The sequence below is a fragment of the Catharus ustulatus genome, chromosome 29 (assembly GCF_009819885.2).
Source record: "Catharus ustulatus isolate bCatUst1 chromosome 29, bCatUst1.pri.v2, whole genome shotgun sequence".
Classification (NCBI taxonomy): Eukaryota; Metazoa; Chordata; class Aves; order Passeriformes; family Turdidae; genus Catharus; species Catharus ustulatus.
The window spans coordinates 3973075-3986551 of record NC_046249.1 but is presented as its reverse complement, the minus strand read 5'-3'; the positions used below and the strand labels follow the sequence as shown (position 1 = coordinate 3986551).

The following is a 13477-nucleotide window of genomic DNA, read 5'->3' as shown; positions in this document are numbered from 1 at the left end:
CTTTAATGTACTTTCTAATAAGTTCCTTCTCATAGTTCCTAGTTCATCATTTCCTTGGGAAGTGACCCCTGTCCTTTTAGAGTCTCATCAATTGGTCGAAAAGTTTGGTTTTTTTCTAGGTTTCTTCTGCTTTCACAAAAATGAGACAGTGCTGATTAAGGATAGATATAAGTAGGGAAATGTAGGCACATCTCACAGTGTTAGCCATTATTTAAAATAATCTGAATTTAGCAAAAAGCTACTGAGTTAGTGACTTTATTTTGAAGAGAAGACATCAAAATGAGTGTGAGTTTCCCACAAGATACAAACCTAAGCACTATCTGTGTGTGCAAGCCAGGTGTATTGGGAGGAAAATGTTATTCACACTACCTACATTGAGGGTTTTTATTTATTGCTGGGGCAAGAATTCCCCTCTAAAACACATCTGGCATCCTGGCGTGCCTGGGTTTTCTCCAGCAGGGATCAGAGGAATCATCCCTTGATGTCTCTATGGCAGATGGCATTTGTTCTGTCACCTCGGCTCTGCTGTCGCCTTGGGTTTGCTTTTCCCGGTTTGTGTGAGCTCCGCTCCTGGGCTGCCGCTGTTCCTCAGGCTGGTGCGGTGAGAGCTCCCTCTCCTGTCCCAAGCCCCTGGAACCGCGGGACAGAGGGATGGAGAGGAGAGGGACAGATTAGGGCCTAGGGAGCGAGGAGGATGGAGGAGCATCAGTGCTGGCGCGGATTTAGGGTTGGAAAGCAGCGCTCGGTGCAGTCCCTGAGGCTCAGTCAGCGGGACCGCACCGTGCCGGGGCCGCCGTGCCCCGCTCCCGTTCCGTGGGACCTGGACTTTCGCAGCTCTCCCATCCGCGGGGCTCGGGAGGAAGGCGAGGAGCTGGAGCAGCGCTCGCGGGGAAGGCGAGCAGGGGCGGGCGGAGGTGAGGAGCGGCCGGGGCCGGCGGGGCCGGGCTCAGCGCACCTGGGGCCGGGCGGGGCTGCGGGCGGGGTGCGGCCCCTTCCCCTCGCCCCCTCCCCGGTGCGCGCTGTCAGGAGCGGGCGGGGAGCCGCAGACAAAGAGCCGGGGCCGAGCGGGCACCGGGGCCAGGAGGGGGCGGCCCGGGGGCGGGGACGCGGCGGGGGCGGCGGCCAGAGGCACCGGGGAGCCGAGCCCGGGCGCGGGGCGGCGGAGCCTCGGGCTGCGCTCGCCGGGAACAAAAGGCTCCTGCTGCCCGCGCCGAGCGCCGTGGCCCGGGCTCCCCCGCACCATGTCCGGCTGCGAGCCCCGCCGTGCCCGGGCGCTGCTGCTGCTCGCCCTCTGCAGCCTGAGCGCTGCCCAGCCCCGCCAGCGCCAGTAAGTACCGGGGACCCCGCGGCAGCATCCCTGGGGATCCCGGCGGGGCAGAACCGCCTGTGCTCGGCCGCGGCTCCGGGGGGTTCCGCGGAACAAAGCCCGCGGAGCGCCCGGAGCGCTCGGGATGGAGCGCGGTGTCCCCGCGGTGCCCGAGTGCGGAGAGAGGGGACAGAAGGAGAAAGCTCCGTGCCAAACCTGCCCCCAGCCGCTCCGCAGAGCGCCCGCAGAGCTTTTATCTGGCAGCAGTTATTTGAGGAATCCGGCTGCTGCCGTGCTGGGGGTGGTTGAAGGTAGCGTTGGGCGCTCCTGAGCAGCGTGTGAAGATTTTTTTTTAAATTTTTTTTATGGGGAGAAAGTGCGGGGAAAGTTCTCTGACTTTTAGAAACTGAATCCGCCGCTCTTTGCTAGCGTGTTTAGGTTAATTTTGATTAAGGTTTGCTTTGTTCTTTATCCCGGGGTTATTATAGCCCGTCAGCATCGTGAATAGCTGCATTAACTGAGTGCCATGCAGAACTTATCCTCACTTGCTTACTTGAAAATATTTCACGTCCTGCCAAGGTTTGGTGTAACCTGACAGAGCTGTTAGTTAAAAGTGCTTAAAGGATCTGTCCAGTCCCTGTCAAGTTAACTCTTTGATTGCCAATTTAAATATTTAAATTTCAAATGCCACTTATTAAGTGATTTAAGTAGTTGTATCAAGGGACTGACACTTCAGAAAGAGTTTCAGCAATTCAGAACAATGTGAGTACATGTGCTTCACATATGGCACTGCAGTGCTGGGCTTATGACAGTTTAAATCTGATCATTTCATCCTGAATGCAGCTGGTACTCTTTCTCCCTCTGCAGCTAAATCAGCTATCTCTCTTACCAAGGATTTGCAGGCTCAGTAGTAACTTTTTATTGTTATTTATTACCATTCTGATGGATTTTCAAACCTGGCAGCCATAAGGTTTTGAATCTGCAAGTACCCCGTGCAATTTAACTCAAATGCCACAGAGTTCTGAACTTCCTTTGGGGGTAATGGGATCTCCATGGCAATGAGGCCTGCTGAGAGAGGAACATGGGCTTGGAATTTGATAAAAGATTACTTGGGGGCTGTAAAACACCATCATCCTCATCCCAAAGTGATAATTAATCACGAGCTGAAGCAACCTGCCTCGTGGGACTGTAGAAAGGAATGGGCTGAGAAATCTGGCTTGAAAAGGCATCTGAGGAATTGCCTTGTGTTAAAAAAAATCCTTTTGGGTAGGGAAAAAAACCCAGAAAGGTGTGTCATGAAGAGAATATAGATGTGTTGCTTCCAGCCCAGTGCATCGAAGAGCTCAGAGCCTGCAATGCTTTTAGCTGACAAGTTCATGGCACGGTGCCATTCACAGAGGAGTGGTGCAGATTCCATTCAGAAACTCTCACATTGCAGCATCTATGGGAGGTCGTTTTGGGTGGCTTTAAAGCTCTCTGTGTGCCTCGGAAAATAATGGCTTTTGTAAACTTGCAGGATCTAATTGTTTGAACAAGAATGTGGTAGTAACGCTGGGAATTTGAGCCCAGTTTTGTAGCTGCAGTTTCTGGGCTGCTTCTGTATAAACTGCAAGTTCAGGTGTGTTCCAAGCCTGAGTCTGACATTTAGAAAGCTCCAAAAATCAGCTCTGAGTCCCTTCACTCCTCCTATATGAAACTGAGCTATGAAAATAGAGCTGTATGAGTGAGTCAAAATTACCTAAATTGTTTCAAAGAAAGCATTGGCTATAAATCTCTATGAGAAGTCCAGGTACCTCCTTATTCCTTCATGAACTTTAGGTCTCTTATGATTAGCTGGTTGTATGTAGAGTTTGTTACATATAATAGATAAATTATATTATTATATTATGGATGCAATAAGCATTGATATATTTATTTTATTTTGCTCCTAAGGATCTGTAAGCCATTGGTAGCCACTTAGGCTCTGTTTGTTCATTTATGTATATTAGATACAGGCTTAGACTGCTGGTGACAACAAATATGACCCTACAGGGACAAATACACCACAGAGTATTTGTTCTTTTCCTTTTGCTGCACAAAAAGTGTCTCATAAATGAAGGTAACGTTTTTAGGTAACTCCTGTGGCTGTGTCTTCACTGACCACCTCCAATTATGCTCCTCAGGGGTTATTTGATTGCAGCACCTTCTGTTTTCCGCTCTGGGGTGGAGGAAGCCATAAGTGTGACCATCTTCAACTCTGCCAAGGAGACCACAGTGCAGATCCAGCTGGTGGTCAAAGGAGAGACAGTGTCACGGAGCCACGGGACCGTCCTGGGTGAGCTCCTGGGGCTCTCAGCCTGACAGCTGCTTTAGGAGTTGGGGTGGTGTGGGAGCACCCTGAGATCTCCTAAAGAATTGCTTTAGGTGATAATGGAATCAAACTAATTGATTTGCTGCTGCTGCACCTTGTCAGTGGATTGTGCTAATGTGGTTTTGATGTGTAATCTCAGACACATAAGGCTGATAACTTTGGAACACCAAGACATACAGAAATAATTGATACTCTAGAGTTTTATAGTGATTATACTTCCTTTTGATGCCTGAATATGTATCAGTGGGGGGCTGTATAAGGAATAAGATAAGTTTATTTTAAAGAAATCTACATCATCATCATCCATTTCTTCTTTCCAAAATGAGTGCTGGGAACACAATCTCCCCATCTTCAGGACTGGGTGTTGCTTAGAGAGGTGGTAATGTTTGTGTAGTTGGATAAGTCTTTAAAATCCAAGCCAGATACCTCTGTCCTGTGAGTAAAAGCAACGTGATTTGATAACAACCAACTTAACACTGAGTGAGTTTACACTGGAGAAAGTGAAATCCAGCAGCCCTGTTGTACCACTGTCAGCAGTGGTGGAAGCTGTAGTGTAGTCAAGGCAATCAGGCTCTTTAACCCTCATCTTTTAACCCTTCTGTATGTTAAAACTGGGAGTTTTATGAAAGCCATTCCATTTCTTGGAGCAGATTGTCTCTGGTTGTGTCCTCCCCTTGATGTCTTTGGAAGTGGCTGACAATTGCAAAGCAATTCAAAGGGAGTGATGCTGACACATGTGGACAGCAAATGCTCAAGAGAACTCCTAGGTATGGCTGTGCCCAGCAATCCAAACAGATCCCATGAGTGTTGGTTTTGAGAATTGTTTAAATCCCAAAAGAGGCCAGGTCCTTTTTACAGCAAAACATTTCTGTAGGCACAGGCTGTCCTGGAGGTCCAATCACTGAGCACTTTGCAGCTTATGTCGGGCAAAAATTGTAAATAAATGTGGACCAGGTTTATTTTGGAGAACTCTACTGGGTCTGACTTACCCTGCAGAGTGTTTTACACAGTGCAGAAAAATTACTTCAGGTGAAATCATAACAAAGGGGTGTTGCAGGGAGCAGCTCTGTGGTGTGGGGTCTTCATTCAACTGCAAATACCTAAAATCTTAGTGCCCTACCTTGAGAATAACTCTTGCTCTCTCTCTCATATTCTAGATAAAGGAACAATTAAGCTGAAGGTGAGTATTAATTATTTTAAGATGGTTTTGGTGAATGTGTAAGGGGCCTTCCCTCAGCCACAATCAAGCATTGCTCTCTGGCACAAATAAATGTCACATTCTGAGGCACACACTGAGGAGGACACAACCTTCACCAGAGGAAAAGTGAATAGAACAAAGCTCACCCTGTCGCAGCTCACCTGCCAGGCCCTTACCCCAGTAAAGAAAATCAGTGGCTTGTGGCTCCACATAAATTTCTGTGTTGGGGTTATTTTATAAGAATGGCAGTACAGAATTCTGTGTGGGGTTATGACTTAAAATGTTGGCAAAATGGAGCTGGACTAGAGGAGCAAACCCTTAAAAGTGTTGGGTTTCTTAACTTAGGACTTAATTTGGGCTTGTCATCTTTGGGATGTTAAAGGGGGGTGGTGGAACAAAATATTCAATTGTGATCTGCATCTGGAATGGTGTCAGAATTTTTACTTTGTCACTTTTAATCTGAAGTAATTTTCAAGTACTTATTTCTCTGAACAACTGGTTGAACATGTACATGCATACATTTTTTGTTTTGGAGACGTTTTTGTGTTGGTCTTTGGGGTTTTTCCCTCTGTTGGCAGAGCTGTGGGTTGATTTCCTTGTGTAACACACCTTCTGTACTGGAAGCTGCACATGCAGATCATGGATCAACCATCACTTTGCTTGAGTAATAAAGGCAGAAGAACATTTCCTGCCATTTTTCAGCACGAATTTATCTCCTTTGAAGTTCATATATTGTAGAAAATCTAGACTGTCCTAAATTTTCTTTTCACTACTAACACAGATTTACACCAAAACCCAGCAGGTGGCTCTTCTTGCTCACCTCAGTGACAGTTACATTCCCAAAAAAACTCAAAGGCTTTTCTGTGTGTTCCTCACCTCCTGGTGTGTTTTTTAGGTGCCTTCAGGGCTTCGTGGGCAAGCACACCTGAAGGTTTGGGGCAACAGGCACCTGGCAGAGGAAGGATACATCTTCCACAACTACACCACAGTCACCATCGACAGCAAGGGCTCCTCAGTGTTCATCCAGACTGACAAACCTGTCTACAAACCCAAGCAGAAAGGTAAACTCATCTTGGACAATTTGCCAGGTGCTAGGGCTGCTTTCAAGGGTAGTTTGAGGATGAGCTCTTCTGTTCAGACTCAGCTCTGTGACTGATAAATTCCTTTTTTTCCTTTTTTAGTGTTGATAAACCTCTTCATGGTGACTTCTGACCTGAGGCCAGTCAACGACAGGGTAAAGAAAACTCTTCTTTCACACTGTGCAATCTGATGGAATACTTGGTAGCCTGCATTTTATTCAAATGTACACTATGCAGAAACAGAACTGGATTTTTAACCTATTTAGGCATAGCTTGTGATAGCTTCTTTTATTTGTAATTTAGCTTTTTTCACTTGGTCATGTTCCTGTTGGAGGAGAATACAAACTTTTGGAGTGCTGGCAAATAGGAGGCAGCTCTGTCAGAGCAGAGACAAGAATTTTTCAGAGACTTGCACCTTATTTAGGCAGTGCACAGATACGTGAATTATCACTTTTCCAGTTAGGTGTCTGAATTAAATGTTTCTCAGGCTACTCTTAGCAAAGAAGAGATGTTCATGCTCTGTCACTTTGGGTCTCACACCTTGCTTATATTGACTCAACACTTAATCACAAAAAGCAGAAAAGTTGTTTCATAAAGCCTTTTTTTTTTTTCTTTTTCAGATTGAAGCTTATGTGGTGGTGAGTATCTGTGTGCCCATCTAGCATGTGTCCTGTGTAGCCTTTAAAGGAACAAATTTGTGCTTTTCCTGTCACTTATGGCCATTCCCACCCCTAACCTCTGCAATTCTCTATCCCTGTGTCTTTGTCTGATCTCTGTGCCTTGCTTTTTTTGCTGTCACCAGCAAATATCCTTGTTTTCTACTTCAGTTTCAGAAACCCATTCCCATTTTTCAGCCTGAGAAGAATTGGCTTGATTCACTGGGATTTATAACTGTGACAGCCTCACTTCTTCTCCCTTCTTTTCACTGCCCACCCACTCCTGTCCTTCATGTGCTGGGCTGGCAGAGCAGGGCCACCCTCATCTCTGCACCCAGAGACAGTGGACAGGAGAAATTCGTGGGAAAGGAAGAAGTCTTCTTCCTTATGAGTTGAATGAGAGGCTCCTTCTGTCTTTGGTCTTATTTTTTCTTTTTTTTTTACTTTTTTTTTTTTTTTTAAACCATCTGTCAGAAAGCAGAAGGATTCACTCTTGTTGGAGATTTAATGCTGACAAAACCAGCAGGATGATTAATTTCATCTGAGTTTGTCAGCTAAAATTTGTCTTCCTGGCTGTACAGCTCCCTTTAGGAATAAAGTGTCCCCAGAGGTCAGACCATCCCAGCCAGGTCTGGTGTCCTAGGGCAGGAGAAAGATCTGCTGCTTGTCAGCATTTACTTGTGTGCATTGCTTACAGGAGCAGAGCTTTTCAATAATTCCAGAAAGCAAATACCCTGCTAAGGTACTTTTGGGACATTTTTGCCAGGTGTGGGTTACATCTGAGCTTTAGTGAGGTGTGTATATTGCATAAGGAAGTCCTTTGTTGCAAACTGAGTTAAGTGTATGTGTTACCCATTTTCACTGGGATGTTTCTCCTCCCTAAACCACCCTGCAGGATCCCCGGGGCTCTCGGATGATAGAATGGAATAACTTGAAACCGTTTTGTTGTGGTGAGTTCCAGGTTATTTATTTTTTCCTCTGTGTTTGTGATTTGCCTTTGCTTCTGTTTCCACTGAGTTGTGTTCAGTAAGGCTTGGCAAGGGCTGGAGAGTGACAGAGTTCACAGAGTGTTGTTTCCCTTTTCAGGCATTGTCAATATGAGTTTTCCTCTGTCTGATCAGCCAGTGTTTGGGGAATGGCTCATCTTTGCTGAGATGCAGGGGCACACCTACAACAAATCCTTTGAGGTGCAGAAATACGGTGAGTTGACCCTAACCCGGGTGCATTTGGAAGAACAGAACACTGAAATGCTTTCACTTGAGATGAAACACCTGAAATAGTGCATTTAAAATGCCATGAGGAAATATTCTTTAGAGCTGTGTATTTCAGAGAGCTGGGTATTTCTGAGAGCTGTGCTAAGGTCACCTTGCCAAGCTGGTTTTGGTTTGCTGTTGTTGATTGACCCTCTTCTGGGTGTTACCCTGGGAAATCAGAACCAGGGTCCTGTCAGAGCTGAGGGGACTTTTTCTATAACCTGGGCAATGAGAAAAGATTCTCTTTTCATTGTAGTGTTGCCAAAGTTTGAGTTGCTGATTGACCCCCCTCGCTACATTCGTGACCTTTCACTGTGTGAAAAAGGAACTGTCCATGCCAGGTAGGAACATGTCCCACACCAAGTTTCATTGCTGTGGATTGCAGTGCAGTCACTGGAGCTGCCTGCTGCAGACTTTTCACATGATTTCTAATCATCATCAGAAGCTTTCTGATGTAAGAGCCTTCAAAAACATAAAAATAACAATCTGGGAAACTTCCTGGTACTGTTTTCTAGATGTGCAGGTACCGTGGTAGTTGTCTTCATACAACCAGAAGAACAGAAACCAGCTGGAAGTTATTAATCATCTTCTTTGCATTTCAGATACACATTTGGAAAACCAGTGACAGGGAAGTTAATTGTCAACATGACTATAAATGGTGTTGGGTACTACAGACATGAAGTGGGACACCCTGTCCTCAAGACCACCCAGGTGAGGGAGACCATGGACCCACTATGATAAAAAACCTGATCTATCTCCTTTAACATTTATCCCACGGCTCTGTTTTGTTGCTGATGGGAGATCAGAAAATGAAGGAGTGAATATTATAACTGGGGCCAGCATAATAAAAATATTGCTTATTTTTACATGATATGTTTATGATTTTAGATATTAGGAAGAGGCTCTTTTCCCAGAGGGTGCTGGGCACTGCCCAGGCTCCCCAGGGAATGGTCCCAGCCCCAAGGCTGCCAGAGCTCTCAGGGATGCTCAGGGTGGGATTGTTGGGGGGTCTGGGCAGGGCCAGGGGCTGGGCTGATGATCCTGAGGATCCCTCCCAGCTCAGGATATTTGGAGATTTAGTGGGGTGAGAATTTGTTGGCATAGTTTTAACCTGTTCTAAGAGTATATGGGGCTGAGGAGAGGGGGAGACTGAGATGACAGAGATAGTCCAGGCCATGGGTAAGGGAGGAAAATGAAACATCCTTCCTCTCCTTCCTCTCCTTCCTCTCCTTCCTCTCCTTCCTCTCCTTCCTCTCCTTCCTCTCCTTCCTCTCCTTCCTCTCCTTCCTCTCCTTCCTCTCCTTCCTCTCCTTCCTCTCCTTCCTCTCCTTCCTCTCCTTCCTCTCCTTCCTCTCCTTCCTCTCCTTCCTCTCCTTCCTCTCCTTCCTCTCCTTCCTCTCCTTCCTCTCCTTCCTCTCCTTCCTCTCCTTCCTCTCCTTCCCCCAGGTGCCTGTGCTTTATGTTTGGCTCCTGGGCCCTGTCTGGTGTGAAATGCCCTTTCCCTTTCTGTTCCCCCCACAGATCGATGGCTCTGCCGTGTTTGATGTGTGTGTCAAGGACATGATGCCAGCAGATGTCCCCGAGCACTTCCGAGGCACAGTCAACATCTGGGCCACGGTGATCAGCTCTGATGGCAGCAAGCAGGTGACCTTTGATGACTCCACACCTGTCCAGAAACAGCTGATTGATATCAAGTACTCCAAGGACACCAGAAAACAATTCAAACCTGGGCTGCCTTACAAAGGCAAGGTGAGATTGATTGGAAGTAGAGCCGTGGACATGTGGCTGATTAGAAGTTGTAGTGACTTGATCCCGTTGATTTTTCCCTACCTGTCATTGTCTGGAATTGCTGATAATTTAAAGCAAATTGTTCTGTAAATGCCCCACTGTGCAGGTAGAAGTCACTTACCCCGATGGAAGTCCAGCTGACAGAGTCACCATCCGAATTAAAGCTGAGCTCACACCAAAGGACAATGTTTACACAAGTGAACTGGTCTCAAGGAATGGCCTGGTGGAGTTTGAAATCCCCTCCATCCCCACAGCTGCCCAATATGTCTGGCTGGAGGTGGGTAAAAGCTCCTTATAGGATTAGCAGGCTTTAATGTAACTAATCTTGTCAAACCTGCACTTTATAAATCAGTGCTACAAACAGGAAATCAGTGCCTTTTAGCTTCAGCTTCTGGGTTTCAACACAGCAAACACTGGGTTGTTTCTTGCTGCTGAGAGAGCTGATGTTGATAACCATCAGGAAGAGATGCTTCTCCAAATACAGCTTAACGTGGTGGAGGGGTTGAGTATTTGGGGAGTAAAGATGTTAAGAGATGAAAGGTGGAAGGTGTAAAGTGGGAGAAGAGAGTAGAGATTAAGAAAGAACAAAATGGGCTTTCTGTGTGTAACATACAGATGTAATTTTATTTTTTAAAGACCAAAGTGACAGCAATTGATGGGAAACCCTCTGGGGATCAATATCTGCCCAACTACTTGTCCATCAGCAGCTGGTACTCACCCAGCAAGTGTCACATCCAGCTGCAGGCACCAGATAAACCTTTCCAGGTATGTTGGCTTCATGTTCCATTGTGGAAACCACTGCATTGCTTGGCTTAAAATGCTTTGTTCTAATTAAATATTTCTAGACATTCCTGATTCTGGGATCCTGAGCTGTTACTGTTTCCACCACAAAGGAAGAAGGAGCTGCTCTTGAGCCACCAAATAATTGTTGAATGTGGGCTACACAAGGGGCTCTGCAGAACTCCCTTGGTGCTCTGTGCAGCACCTCATTTCCAACCCTTTGTGTTGAGAGGGGGTGGGTGCAGGCAGGGAAAACACTTCAGTTTTTCATGTTTCAATGTGTGTTCTGGGTAAGGCTCAGACACGGATTGTTTGCTGAAAATGATTGGAAGTGATTTTAGTGGGAGTGGCTGAATTACTAAAAACCAAAATTAAGGCTGTGTAGCCTCACTGGAACTTGCAGTTCAAATCTCATCTGGATCTGTTCAATCTTCCAGTTATTGAACTATGAGCATGATTGCTTTGTCTTTGGTAGTTTTTGTAGGAGCCTCTCTAAAAATGTCATCCTGCACTTTAAAAGCTGTTGTGATTTCTTTCCTAGAGAAAAGATCTGATTTAACCATGATTTCTGTTGCACAATGTTTTCTGAGAGTTATTCAGGGTTTCTTCTTACCCAAGAAAATGTTCTGAGGGTCTGTGTATTGCTCAGTGGAAAAAAAAAGGGGGTTTTGGCAATAAACACACTGAGATTTGTTATCAGCAGGTTTGTCAGGTTGGTTTCAGACTCTTTGTATCCAAATAAGAGCATTTTTTTTTATCATTACATTTCATGAAAGTTTAATGGCTAATTAATCTTTTACAAGTTTCCTGAGGTATGGAAAGGGGATTATACACTGCTAATCTGAACACATTGTTCTTATTATAACCTGATTAGAACTAATTCTTCTGTGGGAAAGCTTGGAGCTGGATGACCAGCTGATGTGGGAACTGTTTCCATGCATTGCCAGCTCTTACTGGGTGTTCCAATTAGCTACATTCATTTTTTAATGAATTGTTTCATCATTTGCACTGGGGAATTCTTAATACTTCAAATATTTGATGTCACGAGGCACCTCTTGGACTCTGTGGCATTCTCACTGTGTTTAACCATCAGCAGCTCCTTGTATTCCAGTTCTGCCCTTTTGGTTTGTGCCATGTGTGCATTCTGCAGGGAGAACACTTGGAGCTGAAAAAAGAGAGGTTTTTCAAAACATTTCTTTGGGATTTTCTGTCAAGCCTGAATGGTTTTACTTGGGAACTGCTCTGCTTTAAATGGCAGGAGGGTGAGGAGGGGAAGGTGCTGAAGGAATCCTACTGAACACAAGTGTCAGCCACTCCTCAGATCCCAGGAGGAAGGAGTTTGTGTTCCTAGCAAAGTCTGCTGCTCCACAGAGTGATTATTACTCAGGCAGACACCACCAGTGCTAATCCCATGACTGATGTCTGTTCTCTTGGGATTTGGGGCATTTTGTCTTGGGGGTGTTCAGTACTCAGTGAGCCACTCTGGGTGCAGAGTTTCAGTGCCCAGGTGTGCTGCTCTGGAGCCTACTGCAGGCATCAGATGAGTTACCTAGACAAAAAAAAGAATTCTTCTCATTTATTTGTGTGTTTGACATCTCCCTGAGTGCCCAACTTACAAACTGTTATCAAGACTTTGTGTCATTTGAAAGCATTTTCCCTCTGCTCTCTTCCCAGTCATTTCATGGTTATGTTTGAATTGGTATTTGCCAGATGAATGTAATCACAATTAAACTGCAAAGACTATCAAACACATTTCTCTTCCCACCCCCAACCCAACTCTTTCCCTTTTTGGGCTGGGCTACTGAAGGGGTGTCTAAAATTCAACCAATTCTGACAGCTGCTCTGTGCCAAAAGGCTTAACTTTCAGGATTCCAGAGATTCCTTTATTGTTTCATTAATGCACACAACCCCCAGCTCATTCTCCTGTAGATTTGCAGAGAGTGGAGAGCTGAACACAGACCCCTTTTTATTGTGAAGAAATCCCTGAGAACAGTGCTCATGTAATAATACACTTCTCAATGCATCCATTTGTTAGGAGAGGGCTCACACCTCCTGTGGCCTGGAACCCCAGCAGGTCTCTGTGCTGCATCACCCAAAAGCTCAGTACAGAGCGGATCTTTGGCTTTTCTGTCCTGCAGGTGGGAGAGGAGGCCTGGATTGCAGTGAAGTCCACATGTCCTTGCAACTTCACTCTCCATTATGAAGTGGCATCACGAGGGAACATTGTGCTGTCAGGGCTGCAGCCCAGCAATGTCACCCAGCAGAGGAGCAAAAGAGCCACCAGTCCCTTTGAGAAGAACATTGACCTCACACACTTCCCAGGAACAGGTAGCCAGCACCAGAAATGCAACTCACCTCTCTTTTCAGCAAAAAAACCAACCTTTCCACAACCTTGTTGTTAATTTGATGCTCCTTAAAGAATATAGATAATTTTATGCAAGAAAAACAGTGAAATTCATTGCTCTCAGTCATGTAAAAAAATTCTCCAAGAAGGGTAACTCTTGGAAAGTTTTCTTTGGTCTTTCTGCAGTCTTTCTCAGTTGAGAAAACTCTAATATTTGCTTGGAGTGGAGTGGCAGGGCTGGGCAGTTGGTTAAATTGGTTGAGCTTAAACTGAGAAGAGGATGTTAGATGGAAAGAGAAAATTAAATGGACTGATAAGGAGATCACACAACCCACAGGGGGAAGGGAAATGAAGTGTGGACTCCTGGTTTGTACAAGGAGTAACAGAAATACACAAATCTGGTGGATGTGGGGAGCAGGGAGTAAAAATTGGTGGGATTGAAAAGTTGGATAAAACAGCTGCCAAAGGAAAAGTCTGGCTGTCCTGATAACTGGGAACTGGGGAAAGAGTAACAGGAACCTCCCTCCATGTACACACCAAGCTTCTGGCAGGCAGTAATTTAGGATTTGTGATGATTTTCTGCACTGAAGGTTTGTTCGAAGTTGCTGCATTTACTTTGCTCAGAGGCTTTGTGGTTGCTGTGTTGTTGGAGGAGCCCAAGGCCAGGTTGTGCAGGACTTTGGGCAGCCTGATCTGGTGAAAGGCATCCCTGTCCACAGCAGG

General features: G+C 45.7%; 1 protein-coding gene across 4 annotated transcripts in view; it reads left to right on the top strand.

The window, feature by feature from the left end:
• Positions 1-1241: 1241 nt before the first annotated feature.
• Positions 1242-13477, top strand: part of CPAMD8 (C3 and PZP like alpha-2-macroglobulin domain containing 8) — a 54771-nt gene continuing 42535 nt past the window's right edge. For all 4 annotated transcript variants that reach the window (XM_042780050.1, XM_033082415.1, XM_033082416.1 and 1 more), the window contains exons 1-14: positions 1242-1327; positions 3469-3620; positions 4814-4836; positions 5750-5915; positions 6036-6088; positions 6554-6571; positions 7485-7539; positions 7676-7789; positions 8099-8183; positions 8445-8553; positions 9364-9591; positions 9737-9907; positions 10267-10395; positions 12549-12738. In XM_042780050.1, coding sequence (XP_042635984.1) covers positions 1242-1327; positions 3469-3620; positions 4814-4836; positions 5750-5915; positions 6036-6088; positions 6554-6571; positions 7485-7539; positions 7676-7789; positions 8099-8183; positions 8445-8553; positions 9364-9591; positions 9737-9907; positions 10267-10395; positions 12549-12738 — 1579 coding nt within the window. The remainder of the gene's footprint in view (positions 1328-3468; positions 3621-4813; positions 4837-5749; positions 5916-6035; positions 6089-6553; positions 6572-7484; positions 7540-7675; positions 7790-8098; positions 8184-8444; positions 8554-9363; positions 9592-9736; positions 9908-10266; positions 10396-12548; positions 12739-13477) is intronic.